The sequence below is a fragment of the Amia ocellicauda genome, chromosome 8 (genome assembly GCF_036373705.1).
Source record: "Amia ocellicauda isolate fAmiCal2 chromosome 8, fAmiCal2.hap1, whole genome shotgun sequence".
NCBI lineage: Eukaryota > Metazoa > Chordata > Actinopteri > Amiiformes > Amiidae > Amia > Amia ocellicauda.
Window position 1 is genome coordinate 30268119 of NC_089857.1, and position 15388 is coordinate 30283506.

The following is a 15388-nucleotide window of genomic DNA, read 5'->3' on the forward strand; positions in this document are numbered from 1 at the left end:
ACTGATTATTTGCCTAATTTACCCTAATTAAATAACTTCTGAAGCAGGTTTTAATTCATAGCGTCTCCCTCTAAACCGAGGATTATTGCTGAAACAGACATCCCCTTGGTATTTTACACACTACTATAGACGACTTTGATTGTATTGATTTATGTTAATATGAGAAATCAAATCAATTAATTGGCTTTTCTGTTATACGAAGGTTAAGAGAGCTATCGCTTAAAGAATCAGTCTATCATAATTCTAATTAATCCACTGATGGTGCTCATCAACTGGAAGAGCATGCCTGAGTCAGGGTGTGAGTTTAAGGTTTTAGCAAGAGCCCAGTATCCTGTGAAAAGCCATGGGCTGATTCTCAAATCAGTCGCAAGACGAGATCAGCTGCGAGGCACAAACAGAATAAGATGAGCCCGGCTGCTTCCCTTATCAGACAGATAGAAAACCACCTTGTTACGTATGGTTCGGATCTGTCAATACACTTTATCTCTGCACTGGGGAGCCCGGGCTTTACACAGCTGCCGGTACAGTGTGTCCCACCGCAATCTGGGAACTGGAAGGAATGAAGGACAGCTCGGGCAATTATTATTTCTAACAAGCTAGGTGAGGCATGGACTATTTATGCCCTCGCTGTGTAAGGTGAGAATAAATCAGTGCATTTTACAACCTGCTGTCGTCGATGGTCTCGAGGCGTTTTTTGGAATCGAATGGGTTAAAGGCCGTGGTTTCTTTCTGACCATGTTGAAAACTTAGGCCTGGGAGTCATGTCCTAAAATAATTCCATTTCAACATCATCTGTCTCTTTTTACAGCATAGTGTACAACACAATAATATATAGCTATTCTTTCTACCACTCAGTTTAGAGACTGGTTTGTCCAGGGAACAGAAGAGAGCAGGTGGACTCTGCCATTCATAACATGTGAGGAATGCCTCCTTTCAAAGGGACCGCTACTGCTGTGTTTACAACGAGTTAGAGAAACTTCTGGAAAATCAAATACGTCAGGTTGTAAATGTGCCACAGTGTTCGTAAGATGAAAGCTGTGTGGAGGCCGGTAGAGCATTTTATTGTGTATGAGCTGGGAGCTGTGGAAACAGTTTATTTTGTACAATGAGGTAATCTAAAAGGATTAAGAAAGGTTTAATGAGGAGAAATAAACAATAATTAAAAATACAGTAGGGTTGACATAGACAGAGATTCAATAATGAAAATTCAATTCAGTTTAAGACCTATTGGACGAGATTGTATATATGTAAAAATCCAAAATGTGTATGTATTTTACGAGTAGTAGAAAGTTGCTTTTTGTTTTTACTAACTCACTGTACAATTCACATCAATGTCAACACAGTTAAACGTTTTCGTCTAACAGTGCTAATGATTTCATTTTAATAAGCCACTGATGGTGTGTAATTCCATAAGGTCTAAAAAATATGACCTTTAAAGGTGAATTGAAAACACCACTGAGGTCAACATCGTTTGCTGATACATTTTCACCCATATAAGTGGTGAAAATACACAGGGTCAATCAAACCTGCACCGATTGAAAAGTAACTGGTGATATCTCCATTTGGAGAAACATCACAACCTTCTACGTTTACCTTCAGTTCGATAATTACACCCTAGTATTATTAAGCAGGGCATTATGAATATACTGTGGTATTATGATAGCTGATTCCAATGAAAAACTGTTGGGCAAGCAGTTTCATTTACAGGGTGCAGATATGAGAAGTAGGCAGGCTAAATAAATTCTCCAAACAATAAAACCATGCAAGCATAACACCTAGCAATTATTGGACAACACAGTGGAAACAGAGTCCTTGTGATTTGTTTTGGATTAAAAGCCATTAAGATGCCTGCTTTATAAAAATAATAATAATAATAATTTCAATACCTCAGAATACCTTAACATGAATCAATTGTGCCAATATTTATATATCTGTATATGTATGTATATGTATGTATATATATATATATATATATATATATATTTGTGTGTGTGTGTGTTAATACATATATTTTTAAATCTCTCTAAAATGGTGTATTGCTGCAACATTTTATAATACAAATGTCTTTTCTTGACAGTGGGTTTTATATTGCAGCTAAACTGATAAGGCTTCCCCTTACATGCTTAAAAGGTAATCTTTCATTAACACAACAATCCCCTTATCGTGCTCTCACAGAGTGTCGAAAACGCTTATCTTCACGAGCCAGCAGACTAGAGGGAGCTCTCGCAGGAATGAGGGGGAAACAAAACAAAGGAAGCCCAGGGGCATTGATTCCTGGCAGCAATGTCTTCAGATTCTGGGCTCAAAACCATAAATAACTCCTAACTTTCGCTTCTGACCACCATGTAACACCAAATGACTCTGCTATATAAACAGCCAGCACATGTGACACAAAAGGCCACCTTTAGCTGCAACAAAACTAAACAAACAAAAAGGGGCATTTAAACGTCAGCTCCACACATCAATCCCAAGAAAACATTTGCTTAATGGTTCCATAATTACCCTGCCACACTTTTTCTTCTTTTTTTAATGTAAGTGAGAGATTTACCGTGAGAATGGTCATGTTGTCCAAATCTAGCTTTCAGATTTTTTTTTCCTGCACTCTGCAAGCTAAGGATCATTTGTATCTCTAATAGTCTGTCCTTTTCTGAACACAACTATTCATTGGTAGTGTGCAGAATAACAGTATTGATTTTTGATTTTTTTAAATGATCTTGCTTGCCTGGCATATTGAAACATACATGAGTATAAATACAGAATATCAGTGGTTATTGTGACCTTCAAAAATGTAATTAGTAAAATATTTAGTTTCTTTCAAATTCTTTCATTATTCCATTTGTTTAACAGGACTCCTAATTCTTTAGTGTATAGCCTACAGGAATGGTCATATATGTTTTACTGTGAGTAAACAACCTCTTGAATGAAAGAACTAGACAACAATTACAACAACGGACTTCCAGCATACACAAAATAAACCCTAATAATTATCTTTTAATTTAAAACCAAACAAACATGTTGCTGATATGAAGATTGTAGTATTTAGCCAAGCTGATAACTACTAGCAATTCCAAACCAAGTCAGGTGTTCAAGAAAATATACATGTATAATTCTCGTGATTTTTTCTTGTTAAATAACTTTCTCAACTCCTGCTCTGATATATCAGCAGCTAATTGAAAACTGCATTTAACCATGAAACTTAGAATGAGCTTGAAAATGTGAAATCAACACTTCATACATTATAACCAGTCTTTCAGGAGAAATTAGACAAAACGTGGGGAGGGGTGGGGTGCAAAGAGATGTGAGTTTAGGCCTTTCCAGAAAGCGATGACCCATCAGATAAGGCTAACTGGTCTTTCGTTTTCCGTTGTGTTGAGCGTAACCCCCCGATGGATCAATTAAAGGCAATCGCCTCTGTGAAACAGGGCGGGGGAGTTTTTTTTTTTTGGGGTGGGGGGTACTTGGCTGTTGAGTTTTCAGGCCCAGAAAGGAGTAGTGCCCGGCAGTGCAGGTGCAACCTCTTGGAAGTAAAGCAAGGGCAATGAATAGTAAGAATTCAGCTCAGGCCCACGGTGGCTGTTTTTCAGGCCACAAGATAATCCTCACCAAATCGGATTATGTAAATGACTACTCAACACAGAGGGGGATTCTATGGAAGGCTGCGTCTTTGAAACAACACTTGAAGGGTGGAAAAAAGTAACAATTGCCTAAACTAGACATTAGTTTTTTTGATCTGTAGGGCTGGGTACAGTGGAGTTGGTAAAAGAGGGGTAGGCCAAGGAAGGCACAGCTTCCCTGGGGTCCTAAAGCTAGACAGATACAGAAGCCCCCTTCCACTACATTTGTGACCTCATACATCTTATCCCTATCCCTGCTCTCTAATTTATGTATGGCCCCCAAAATGGCTCAACAAGATTATCCCACTTGGAACAATACTTGCATTGTGGAGATGTCAGTCCGGGTTTGATATTTTTACCTTTTGTGGTCAATCAACCAGTCACGATGTAAATTTTTTGGACACCTTCTCCTGTTAACTTTCTGAAAACTGAGATGGGGATATGGGGAATGAAATGTTAAACATCCCCAACATGCACAGAGTTCCATGTGGATTGGAGAATGAAAGAACAAAAATTGACACTCAAATCCAAAGTTAATCACTCCGAGCTCAATGGAAAACCTGTTTGAGAAACGTTTAGGCGACCTGTTACTATGGGCATCTGGATTAGTAACAATTTAAAAACTCAGAGAGAAGAATTGAACCAAGACAGAGGTGTAGATAGTATTAAAAAAGGACACAAGCTATTGAAAGCTTTTGACAGAAGAGCAAGTCTAATCCAACTGCTGAACGATACACACACTTAGAGCAATAGGAATTGAGTGAAAGGGGTATTACTAGTTAGCTTTCAAAGAACAGAGGTTTGAGTTGACAATTATATATATTACAAGGACTAAAGTCTGTAATAGCATTTTACACCGTGATTGAAAAGCAAGATAAGAAGTCATGAATATAGACTGGTCAGGGAAATAGTATCAGTCCAAGTTATGTTTGTTTTGTTCCCAGAGGATTCATTGGCATCTGTCAGAAGCACACCAGGTATGTGCTATCAAGGAAATTGGACTATATATATTTAATTTACTATTGAAATCTATGTAGAAATGTCCTATTCTGCTATTTAACATATTTCACTCTTACTCATTCCCACGCATTCTGGGTAAAATAAAGTAGGCTACTGATTACTCATAGTAATCCCTCATATGCTTTTAACTGAGCAGAAACCTCATCCACCTTATGCATCTATGTATTTTTAACAATTATTTATAATTAATACAAACATTAACTATATCTGCATATCTGTAACACATGACTAATGACACATTACATTTGGATTATATATTTTTCAAATTAATTAATGTGTTGTAATTAATTACCTGCCATTTTTAATTGTGTTTTTTTAAGAATGTTTACCAACAAAACATGTCAAGGTGACAAACACCCCAGTCTCTATAATATTAAGAATTGCTCCTAATTCTCTACACAAACATTTTAAGCTAAGAGTTCTGGAACAATTATTCTGACAGGAGAAGAAGTTTAGAAGAGTCTTTAGAAATTGGGAGAAGTGTTTAATTTTCTACAAGTGGGCTCAGCATATATATAGTACAATTAGGTACAGTACTGGCCTTTTCTACAATGGAATTCAATGTAAAAAGACAGATTGGCATTTTTTCAGAGAGTGGTTGGAGTCATTATCTTCATTGATTGTGAAATGAAACTCCTTCATAGATGGCCTTGCACAATGGACCAAAATACTGTGGCATTTGCGTGTGTGTTTGATTGCAGATCAATTTTTTAAATTTATTTTATGAATATCACCAATGTCACATTCCCCTGCATTTTCCAAATGTACATGGAAATCAACAATACAATCAGACATTTGCCATTATTTGTAAGTTTTCCAGGATATACGGTCACCGTGGTTTTCATATTAATGTATCTACAGTACAGAAACAATGAGCATTTTGAGTTGGACCATAATACTCATGAATTTATTCCAAAATGTAATTTGTATTTTGTTTTTCTGCTCTGCCAGGATACTCATGCTCTTTTTAAATTAAGATGAACATATTAAAAGCAACTCAATAGCAAATCAAGAGGAATGCAGTAGTGAAGGGATTTTTGACCCTTGGTCAAGATAAGGATGTGACAAATCTGGTAATGTGTTTCTAAGATAATAACAGGTAAATGCATGAAGTCATTAACAGTATATAAATAGCCTGGCTACAGAATATGAACGTAGCTGACAATATTCACAGTTAATTGGAAAGATAACCTTTTTTTTGACAGCCTGCAACCCTTGTGAGTGATTAGAAGGCTGGTGTGAGAGTGTGGGCGGGGATTATAATTGTGTTCTATACAAATGGTACCTCACTCCATTTCCATCATTACAAAAGCTGTGTATTTATTGTGGCACTTTCCAACACGAATACTGAATGATAATAATATTGCAAAACCAATCTCATCAAATATGCCTTCAATTCATCTCCACTTGTTGGTGTAACTTATTTACACAGGAAAGCTGAATATACGGAATATATATAAATATGGGTTTGTACAAGTTTCAAATGAGGTTCCACAAATACACATGCAGTGTTTTACACAGAAATGTCTCAAAAGTTCAACTCGAAGGGAATGTGAAACAGAAAGAAAGAACAGTGCCTGAAACTGATGACAGTGAACAAATCATAGAGGTTCAGGAGGTGATAGAGGCAAGGAAATGTAAATACTCTGCATGCTGAAATACATTGCCTGCATTGGTAGAGCTAGGTGATGACACGCGACGCACAATGAGACTGACGTGCTATAAATTGTGAGGGACAAACCCTACTCCCCACAGCCCCCCCTCCGCCTCTCCCCTACAGTTAGCCTGTCAGAGAGCTTGAATGTGATCAGAGAGCATGAGGATCTGTCTCTAATAGGAGCTACGGGGCTGCAGGGAGTAGACTGCCTAATGACCGGACCAAGAACCATCTGTAAAGAAAGAATTTCTGCTCCACTCTTGGCACTTACAGGTGAGCCCTCTTACACAATATTTGTCTAGCATTTTATGAAACATGTTGAGTATAACCTACAGTACTACTGACCTTGTTTAATTTGAATGCATAAAATATGGTTTCTATATATGGGGAAATATATGTGTGTGTGTGTGTGTGTGTGTGTGTGTGAGTGCTTTATGTACATACATTTATGTAAATATTTATTTTTTCATGAACATAATTTTCTTGATGCCTATCATTGGCTCGGTTATTTCTTATTATAGATCATTATAGGTAACCTTAATTATGCCATATTATACATATTACTTAGTAAATGTATTATTCAAATTAAACATAACCAGAATTTGCATCTTTAATTATGATGTATTCAAGATAATATTGATCTGATACTGACCATACTGGCTCATCACAGTACTAAAAGAGCGGCTTTACTTGCAAAAATACATTTGTTCCTTAGAATACATTATGATTTATTTTTTCACATTAGCTAGTTAGATACAACAATAGACACTGCAAAGGAAGTATAATTGCATACCATATCATTGCAATAGATAAAAATAATGTAAACATTTGAATTTAATCAATTAAATGCAAGTGTTCTTTTAGAGTTTTTGAAAATGGTAATAAAGTATCTTGTACATCTTTAAAAGTCATTTACGTCTTATGCTTGACAATAAGGACTACAGTGAAAATTCATCCCAGATATAAAGCTAATGATTTACTCATGCATTTATTTAACTTTCACACTTAGTTGTAATATTCACTTGGTAATTATATTATTTTGATTAAATATGAATGACTTCAAATAACAATGCTATACATTTGAAAATGTTCAGCATCCATATTTCATGTTACGTAGAAATAGGTGTTCCTGGACCACGGCATTATCCAGCATATGGCTTTGTGTAAATATGACGCAGAATAATAAAAGATGCTTATGTAAAACTGAAATTCCAGATATTTGTTCTATATTATGTTGATTTATTCTATATTAAATACATATATATTTATGAGGGGCTTATGAATGTTAAGGCACATCAGCCCTTGAGATGTTAAAGCCCATTTTATATTTGTTTAATTCCAGGTATTTTTGGACTTATTTCTTTAAATACCAGTGTTCACAATTATATGGTCAGTAGTGTCATGTTTTCTAATTGCAGCAACCTTAGAACAAAGGCACACTAAACACTTATAGAAATGTGAATATGTAAATGTAAAAAAACCTAAATGACATATATGCATATTATTACATGCTGCGTAGACACGTATTTGCTACATGTTTCAATTTTGAAATTAATTAAATTTGCATTATCATAAACTGTGCTTACAATTAAAATTAATATATATATATATATATATATAATTTTTATATTTCAAGAATATTAGATATCTATATTATATACTATTAATATTGTCATCATATTTCACTACACATACATAACCGTACATAGAATCAGCAATTTTAAATATATAAGAGTGAATCATCTGTAAATATAAATCATTATCATGGGCAGGCAATATGCAAGTGTGTCATTATAGAAGGTGACATTAATTAAATACAAAAGGCTTTCCAAATCCATCCTGGGTGATGTTTTGAGTAAAGGATGTTTCAGCTGAGTAAATTTGTATGTTGTTTGAGAAAATCCTTCGCTGTCCTCTACAGACTAAGCATGTGAGATTGGCTGGATCTCTTCTTGTGTGTGCTAGAGCTGCGGATGTGACCTTCTTGTGTATTGGAATAACATTAAAACCTGCCATGGCTCAACATCACCACTAAACTGAGTGTATCCCAAAAACAGGGCCATGGCCCATGAGTTACATCTACGAAAGTATAGAAATCCATCTATGAACCAGAAATGATCAAAATGTTGACCACTGGTTGTATCAAACTAAACACACTGGTCTCCTCCCCTGATCTATAATGGGAATGATTATCCTTGCACTTACAAAGGGCAATCTCATGCTAGCATACATGGCATACATTATACTGTCCAAACCCCCCTTTTCTTCGATGACAGCTCACTAATTCCACTCTCCTTTCTTGAATTGCAGACCTGTACCACCATGACCAGGAAGGTATTTACCAACACCCGGGAGAGGTGGAGACAGCAGAATGTCAACAGTGCTTTCGCTGAGCTGCGGAAGCTCATCCCCACTCACCCCCCGGAGAAGAAGCTGAGCAAGAATGAGATCCTGCGGCTGGCTATGAAATACATCAACTTTCTGGTGCAGCTGCTGGACAGCCAGAGCGGGCAGTCGGCCGCCCACTCCCCCAGCTCCCTTCTGCACTTCCTGAGGGGCAATGTGGAGCGCCTGAACTCCGCCAAGCAGTGGGGGCTCATCAGCGACACAGAGGCCCCGTCCCCGGGTTCCAGCTGCGACAGCTCGGAGTCCTGGTAGCTTTCTCCATGGCCTAAAGAAACAGAGAAAAAAGAAACAGGACTGATGTGTGACTGGAAGCCTGGGACCTAAAAGTGGCTGATTTTTCACTGTTGTTTTGTTACAGCGTACTGTGCTTCTGCAACACATCGGACCCATCCAAGCCAGGCGATGGTTAATCTTTTTTTTTTTTTTGGTGTGCATCTTAGGTGATCCTACCGTTTCCAGTTTGGCAACCCTAGCTGGGGTAGCTTAATGTCCGTCGTCTAGCTATAATGTAGGAAAACTGACAAAAGGCCCAGCAGTGGCACCAGGAAAGCCTGATGGGAAACTCTTCATGTTGATGGCGCTGTCACACTAGTTATCTGCATGGATGTTACTTGGGTGTCTTCCCCCATTATTTATTGTTTTCAATGTTATCCCTCTGGTTCGGGATGTTTTTTTAAAATATAAATAAATAAATATATATATATATTAATTATTTAAGATCTTCATCAGAACTACCCTTTGATAAATATATTCGTTTAAACTTTTTATCTAACTGACAGCATAACAATTTACCACATCTAAAGGCATATTATGATGGCTTGTTCACAATGAAAGCACTTGTGCTGACATCTCATGCAGAATTCCTAAAATGGAAATATTCAAACACAGAAACACTGAAGCATCCAAACATTGGAGTCAGGCAAGGGTATTAAGTCATACTTGGGGACAGAAATGATCCGTGTCGCCATTGTGACATTCCAAATTAATAATAAAAGGCCATGTTGTTTATTGATATCATATTCTGTACTAACGTAATGATGAAAACCTGTTGTGTTCTATAATGTTATAATCATTTCTATATCACTGTGTTTTCAAAAGGTTTATAGTATAATTGTGTGGGTGCCTGTGGACAGTACAGCCAGTGGAAATGGCAATTCTAAAAATGATATGCTTCTGGACAAGGAAGGTCAAAGATTGTTTAATAGATGGCATTCTTGGAAGAAATTACAGCAAATTGGGGGGAGAGACAAAAAAATTGCAGAGACGTTTTGCTTACTGAAAAACTAAATTAATTTGCCGTTTTGTATGACAAAATACATCACCTTAGCCAAAGAATATTATTTGACCAATCCGTCACAGGGGCGTTGTGACACCGTGTATGACAATGCCCTTGCTTTTGTTTTCTCTAAAGCGTTTTTTCTTTGTGGTAATTTATTATTTATTGTGATTTATTTATTTATGTATTTATTTAATCTGTAATGTGGTTAATAAAAGTATGTTGTGACAATGCTGGGATTTGCCACTTTTTCGGCCTTAGAAATAATGTAGCGACTGCTGGAGTTGCCATCACAATAGTTAGAAAATCATACACACTGCCTGATGAATTAACAGGGGAGACACATTCCCATTATACATTGAAAACAACACCCCTGAATAACGAACCTCAGCTTTCAATGTGATGCCTACCCTCACTTCACAAAAAAAATAGGTTACATCAAGTTACACAAAACAAACCCAATTTACAAAACCAAATCAGTTTGTTACATTTTTCAGAGTGTGTGCTTGATACATTTGACATAAACCTGTGGTAGTTCATTAACAGTATGATACTGGGGTCCCTTCATCAACTGTATTCTAAGTATTTATAGAAAATGTATGATGTACACACATTCTGCACCTTTTCATTTAAAGGAAGTGATTCAGGTACATCAATCGGTATTAGGAACATCAGTGTTAACGTTCTTTTAACACAGCGGACCAATTAGCAGTACTGAGGAGAGCATGGGCTGCTATAGGCCACAGCCACCACTCTGACAACAGTGAGTACAGCAGTGACCTTTAGGTTGTGTCCGAGTGGCGTGAAGAAAGGCGTGTGAAAGCACAGCTTAACTCATGACCCCAGTGTCACAGGGCACCCAGAAGTCATGCCCACAGATCCTCTCCAGCACTCCAAGCTGCGAAAGCCTACTATCTCTAGAAAGCAGCAGATGCTTCCAGAAGGACACAGTTGTTCTCTTGCCCTTCTAAAGCATGACCAGCAAAGACACAAACTATTCACAAACAGATGAGCTGCATGATCTTCGAAAGGGGCAAGATAAAACATTGGTCTCAAAATATGTAACCGATTCACTTAATTTACACGTTTAACAGGTGCAACAAATAGACATTATACATTTCATACACACTCTGTGGAAGGGGTTAATTAAGTTACCCAAATGAGGTTTTCTAAATTACTTTGTATCCAGCCTTATTCTGTGCCTTTCCCAAATGATACGTTATGCCTAATTTTGTAATTCGCATATGCTTGTACGCTACTCAGAAAAATCGACATTACTGAAGCACTTGTTTTGAAAGAACACAGAGACACTATGCATTTGCAAAACATTTTCTTATTTGGCATTTTCCCTGCAGCTCAGGACTTCAAGCTTAGTCGTTTCCCTAGTGTTAATGTTGTGAAGAGAACCTTATCTGAATAAAGATGGAGTGTCATTGTTAATTAACCCTGCAGAACGCACACATGGCTTTCAATACCAGACCCAAAAGCAATGGCTTAAATTCTGGAAGGCTTTTTTTATGCCACCTATATTTTTGTCCTTAAATTATCATAAATAACTGTGAAATGGGATTCAGTGAAATACATTACATTCAAATGGGGATCTTGAGGAGAGTCCATCTGTGTGAAAAATTCCTTGATTGTTGTTGGTCAGTAGTATTGTAATTCACACAGCAAGAAAAGTCTTCCAGAAGCCTCAATCCTGTAGATGTTTATTAAGGGAGCAGAGTACAGTCAGGTATGCCCTATGATTGCTCCATATTACAGACAAATCTCTTTTCAGATGATTTAGGCTGCATTTATTCAGGTGCCAGAATGTTCTGTTTCTTCTTATGAAACATATGCCTCCATTTCAATTACTGTATGATCAGTGGTCTGTGTACATTTTTGCAAACCACAACAACCAGAAATGAAATAACGTAAGTTCCACCTTAGCTGTACTGAACCCAAGCTGAACTACACCAGCCTCGACTGACACAGTTAAAGGTCTTTAGCGCACAGAATCACTTAATCTCGTCCCATTCTTCACTTGCCAACAGAATGCAACTTTGTGAGCTGGAGAGTAAACAGTGGGATCGGATGTGCTTTATCTCGACAATTAAACCTGCAAATAGTGACTAAACGGACTCGTATCCAGCTGGACACACTCACAGAGGAACACGGCCTGTGGGAATCAGCAGGTGCCACATGACTTTAACACATTTTAAGGTGCATGAATTGGAAATAAGAACATAACAGTGTTGACTAAACATGTAACCACTAAGTATCAAAAATTATTCAAATAGTTTAAAAGAGATAATAAATATCTATAATAAATAAATACCTACTTACATACATGTGATAAAATATATTCTAATTCCAACTACATAACACTACAGATAACATTAAATGTAAAAAAACAAGCAGTTTAAGCTAATCACAAAATTACAGGATTCCATTTGTTTCCTACGTGCATGCTTTCTCACAGCTTATTTTCATAGTCTCCTAGTTCTCAATCTTTATCTACAGTTTTTTTTTTCATTTTTCCAATATGCTAAAGAATAAATACAGATCACTTAAAAAAAAGTAAAAATTAGAAAGAGGAAAATAATCTAAAAAACAAATTGGACTCAGATTTTTGATTATTAGTTGTAATAAAAAAGTAGTATTTTTTCATTTATTTGATATCAATCATTCAATCTTTTTTTTTTTGTATAACGCCCTTTGCAGGGTAGTCACAGAGCGCTTTTACAGAGTGGTAAACATATTGGAAAGGTACAGCAAAATAAAAGAATACAATAAATAATACAATACAATACATAAAAATAGACCTTTAACAGTTGAAGTGATCTAAAATAACGAAAATGTACATTTAAATAAATAAACCATTAGGCACACTTGTTGACATGCACATGCATACAGAGAAATGCAAATACGTTCCCCACACATAACACGATTTCAAAACTAAAGATCGTATTTTAACCAACTGCAAGATCTGTATAGCCAAGGCAGAAGCGTGGCAGTGTTTTTCCTACTTCATATTCGCATTACATCACTGTCCCACAGGCTCAGCTCTTGCATTTAAAAATGGGATTTGCAAAACACATTAAACAAATAAAAAATGAAAATAAAATGTGTGTAGTAAAACCAGTGCATTTCTTTTTTTTTTGGTAGACCTGTCTTCAGTCTACACAGCAGGCAATTCTGTATTCTGCTCTTCTGCCCATCCAAGTATATATTTGATAGGCCATTCTCTTCAGAGTAGGGGGGTAATCTTCTGCTGAGAGCAAATTTCCTTATCACCGTCTCACACACTGTCTGAATCTGTTATCACAATTGCCCAGATTACTGGCTGCAGCCTCTCTCTCCAGGCTGAGTACGCATGAAAAGACTTCTCTAAACTGGCTGCGAAATGCCACAGTCCTGAGCTCTTTATCCTGCTAAACCAATTCAGTTTATGCGTGTTTGGATTTTTTTTTCTTTCCCCCCTTCCCTCCCCTCTCGCTCTCTCACTCTCTCTCTCCCATTCCCTCTCTCTACCCAAGTTTTATCTGAAGCGGGCAGAAGAGAGAGATTGTGTCTGGGGTGCAGGTGCAACTTTCTCAGGGACCCCGACATGAGATTTCTGGTGGACAGCACCCTCTCTTGTGAAGCACTTTTTTATGGGGCGCAATCCCACATTATAATCAGATTATGCAAATTTCTACTTCAAAAAGCAAAACACTGTAACACACACCAAGAGAGTGTGAAAGAGGAGGTGGTGGGGGGGGGGGGGTTAAGGGGCAATGGAGGAAGGGAAAATACCAGGCAATTTGAAAAACAAAAAATAAACAGTTAAAGATTTAGCTTGCATTATTTGAACTGAAACATTTAATCAAATCTCAGTTCTTTACTGAGGTTTGCTTAGCTAACCTTCCAGTGTCCAACTTTTCATTAGTTTTTTTCTTTTCTTTCTTGTTTATTTGCTTTTGCAATTCCCACGACTCGATTATAGTTAATGAATTGTTCAAAACATTAATTACAATTGTTTTATGTTTGTTTTCAGTCTTCCCTTGTACGTGGATTAAGGCACACTACAGAGGGTATACAACACATGATTGTCATTAAAAAGAACCATGTATATTCTCAGAATGATTTCATTTCTGCTTTTCAGAAGATAAAACTTTTTTTTAGACTCCCTTATGTGCACTTCACTGTGCAAATGGGTCCAGTAAGTTCCTTCACCAAAATAATTTTATCCCATCTTATCTTGATTGGTAAGATCCCTGAGCCCACCAGAAAAAAAAAAAAAAACACTGTTACGATTATTGTAATTATTTGTCTTTTATCTCACATTCAAGAACATAACAGCCTTACTCTAATAAGAAAGTGTGGACAAAGTTTCATAATGCAAAAGTTACATAGTATGGAATGATCACATTTTCATTGAAGTGAAGTCTTGGAAATTAAAGGAAATTGACCGTTTCTTCAGTTGCAAAGAGTAAGAAAGCCTTCCAGAGGGATAGGATAGGAATAAGAGGCGAGAGCAACACACAGGGCAGGGGGCCTGGGTAGAAGAGGGCACAGGGGCACTAAACCTTCAAGAACCACTAACAAGCTCAGAGCTGACTTGTGCTGTGTGTTTCTAACATCTGAATGTGCATTGTTTCTTCAAAGGAACCCCAACACTCTCTACTGGAGGAAATGACAAAAGAAATCTACAATGTTAATGAGGAGACTCAGTGTCACAGTGATGATTTGGGTGCCCCCATGGTGGGAGGTTACATTTCCCAGGAAAAGACTTAAACAATACTGGTGTTCTCAGCTAGCTGGCAGCCAGTGAGCATTCTCTTAAACCTGACCTTAAAAGCTCCCTGTGGCCCGTCACTGAAATCAGCTGCTTCATTTAGCTGGTTAATAAGTTTAATATGCAAAATACTATTCTTTTTGGTGTGTTTGTTTGGCAATACTAATCAGCACCACAGTGGATTAGGGCAATAATAACATACACCACAAGTCGCATATCTGTTTGTGTGAGAAAGCTTAGTAGGTAATTATGTTGGTTGAGACACAGTAAGGGACACCTACAAGAAAACAGAAAAGCTACATGTCTATCCCTCTGCCACAGTCTAAAAACAAACAAGATTAAACTGGTGTGTAGTGTCTAGAAGTATATACTATAGAAGTATATTATTATAGAAGACATATAATATTAGTTATCATATTTTGTACATGTATTTCTGTCTTTGACATCTATTATGTATATATGGATAAGGGCTTCTGCCAAGAAATAAATAAATAAACAATAATAATCATCTATATCTTGAGATTAGATTTTTTCCATCTTGTCATCAGCATGACATTGCAGTTCTAAGAAAACCCTTTATACATTCACATTACTATGAATTTATTATCTAATTGAAGACATTTGTTATGCTAATGCAGCACATATTCTTTCAC

General features: G+C 36.9%; 1 protein-coding gene across 1 annotated transcript; it reads left to right on the forward strand.

Annotated features, from left to right (window-relative positions):
• Positions 1-6401: 6401 nt before the first annotated feature.
• On the forward strand, positions 6402-10207 carry tal2 (T-cell acute lymphocytic leukemia 2). The gene is made up of 2 exons (XM_066711000.1): positions 6402-6564; positions 8602-10207. Exon 2 carries the CDS (start codon positions 8614-8616, stop codon positions 8947-8949), a length of 336 nt encoding a protein of 111 aa, XP_066567097.1. The 5' UTR covers positions 6402-6564; positions 8602-8613; the 3' UTR covers positions 8950-10207.
• Positions 10208-15388: the final 5181 nt, after the last annotated feature.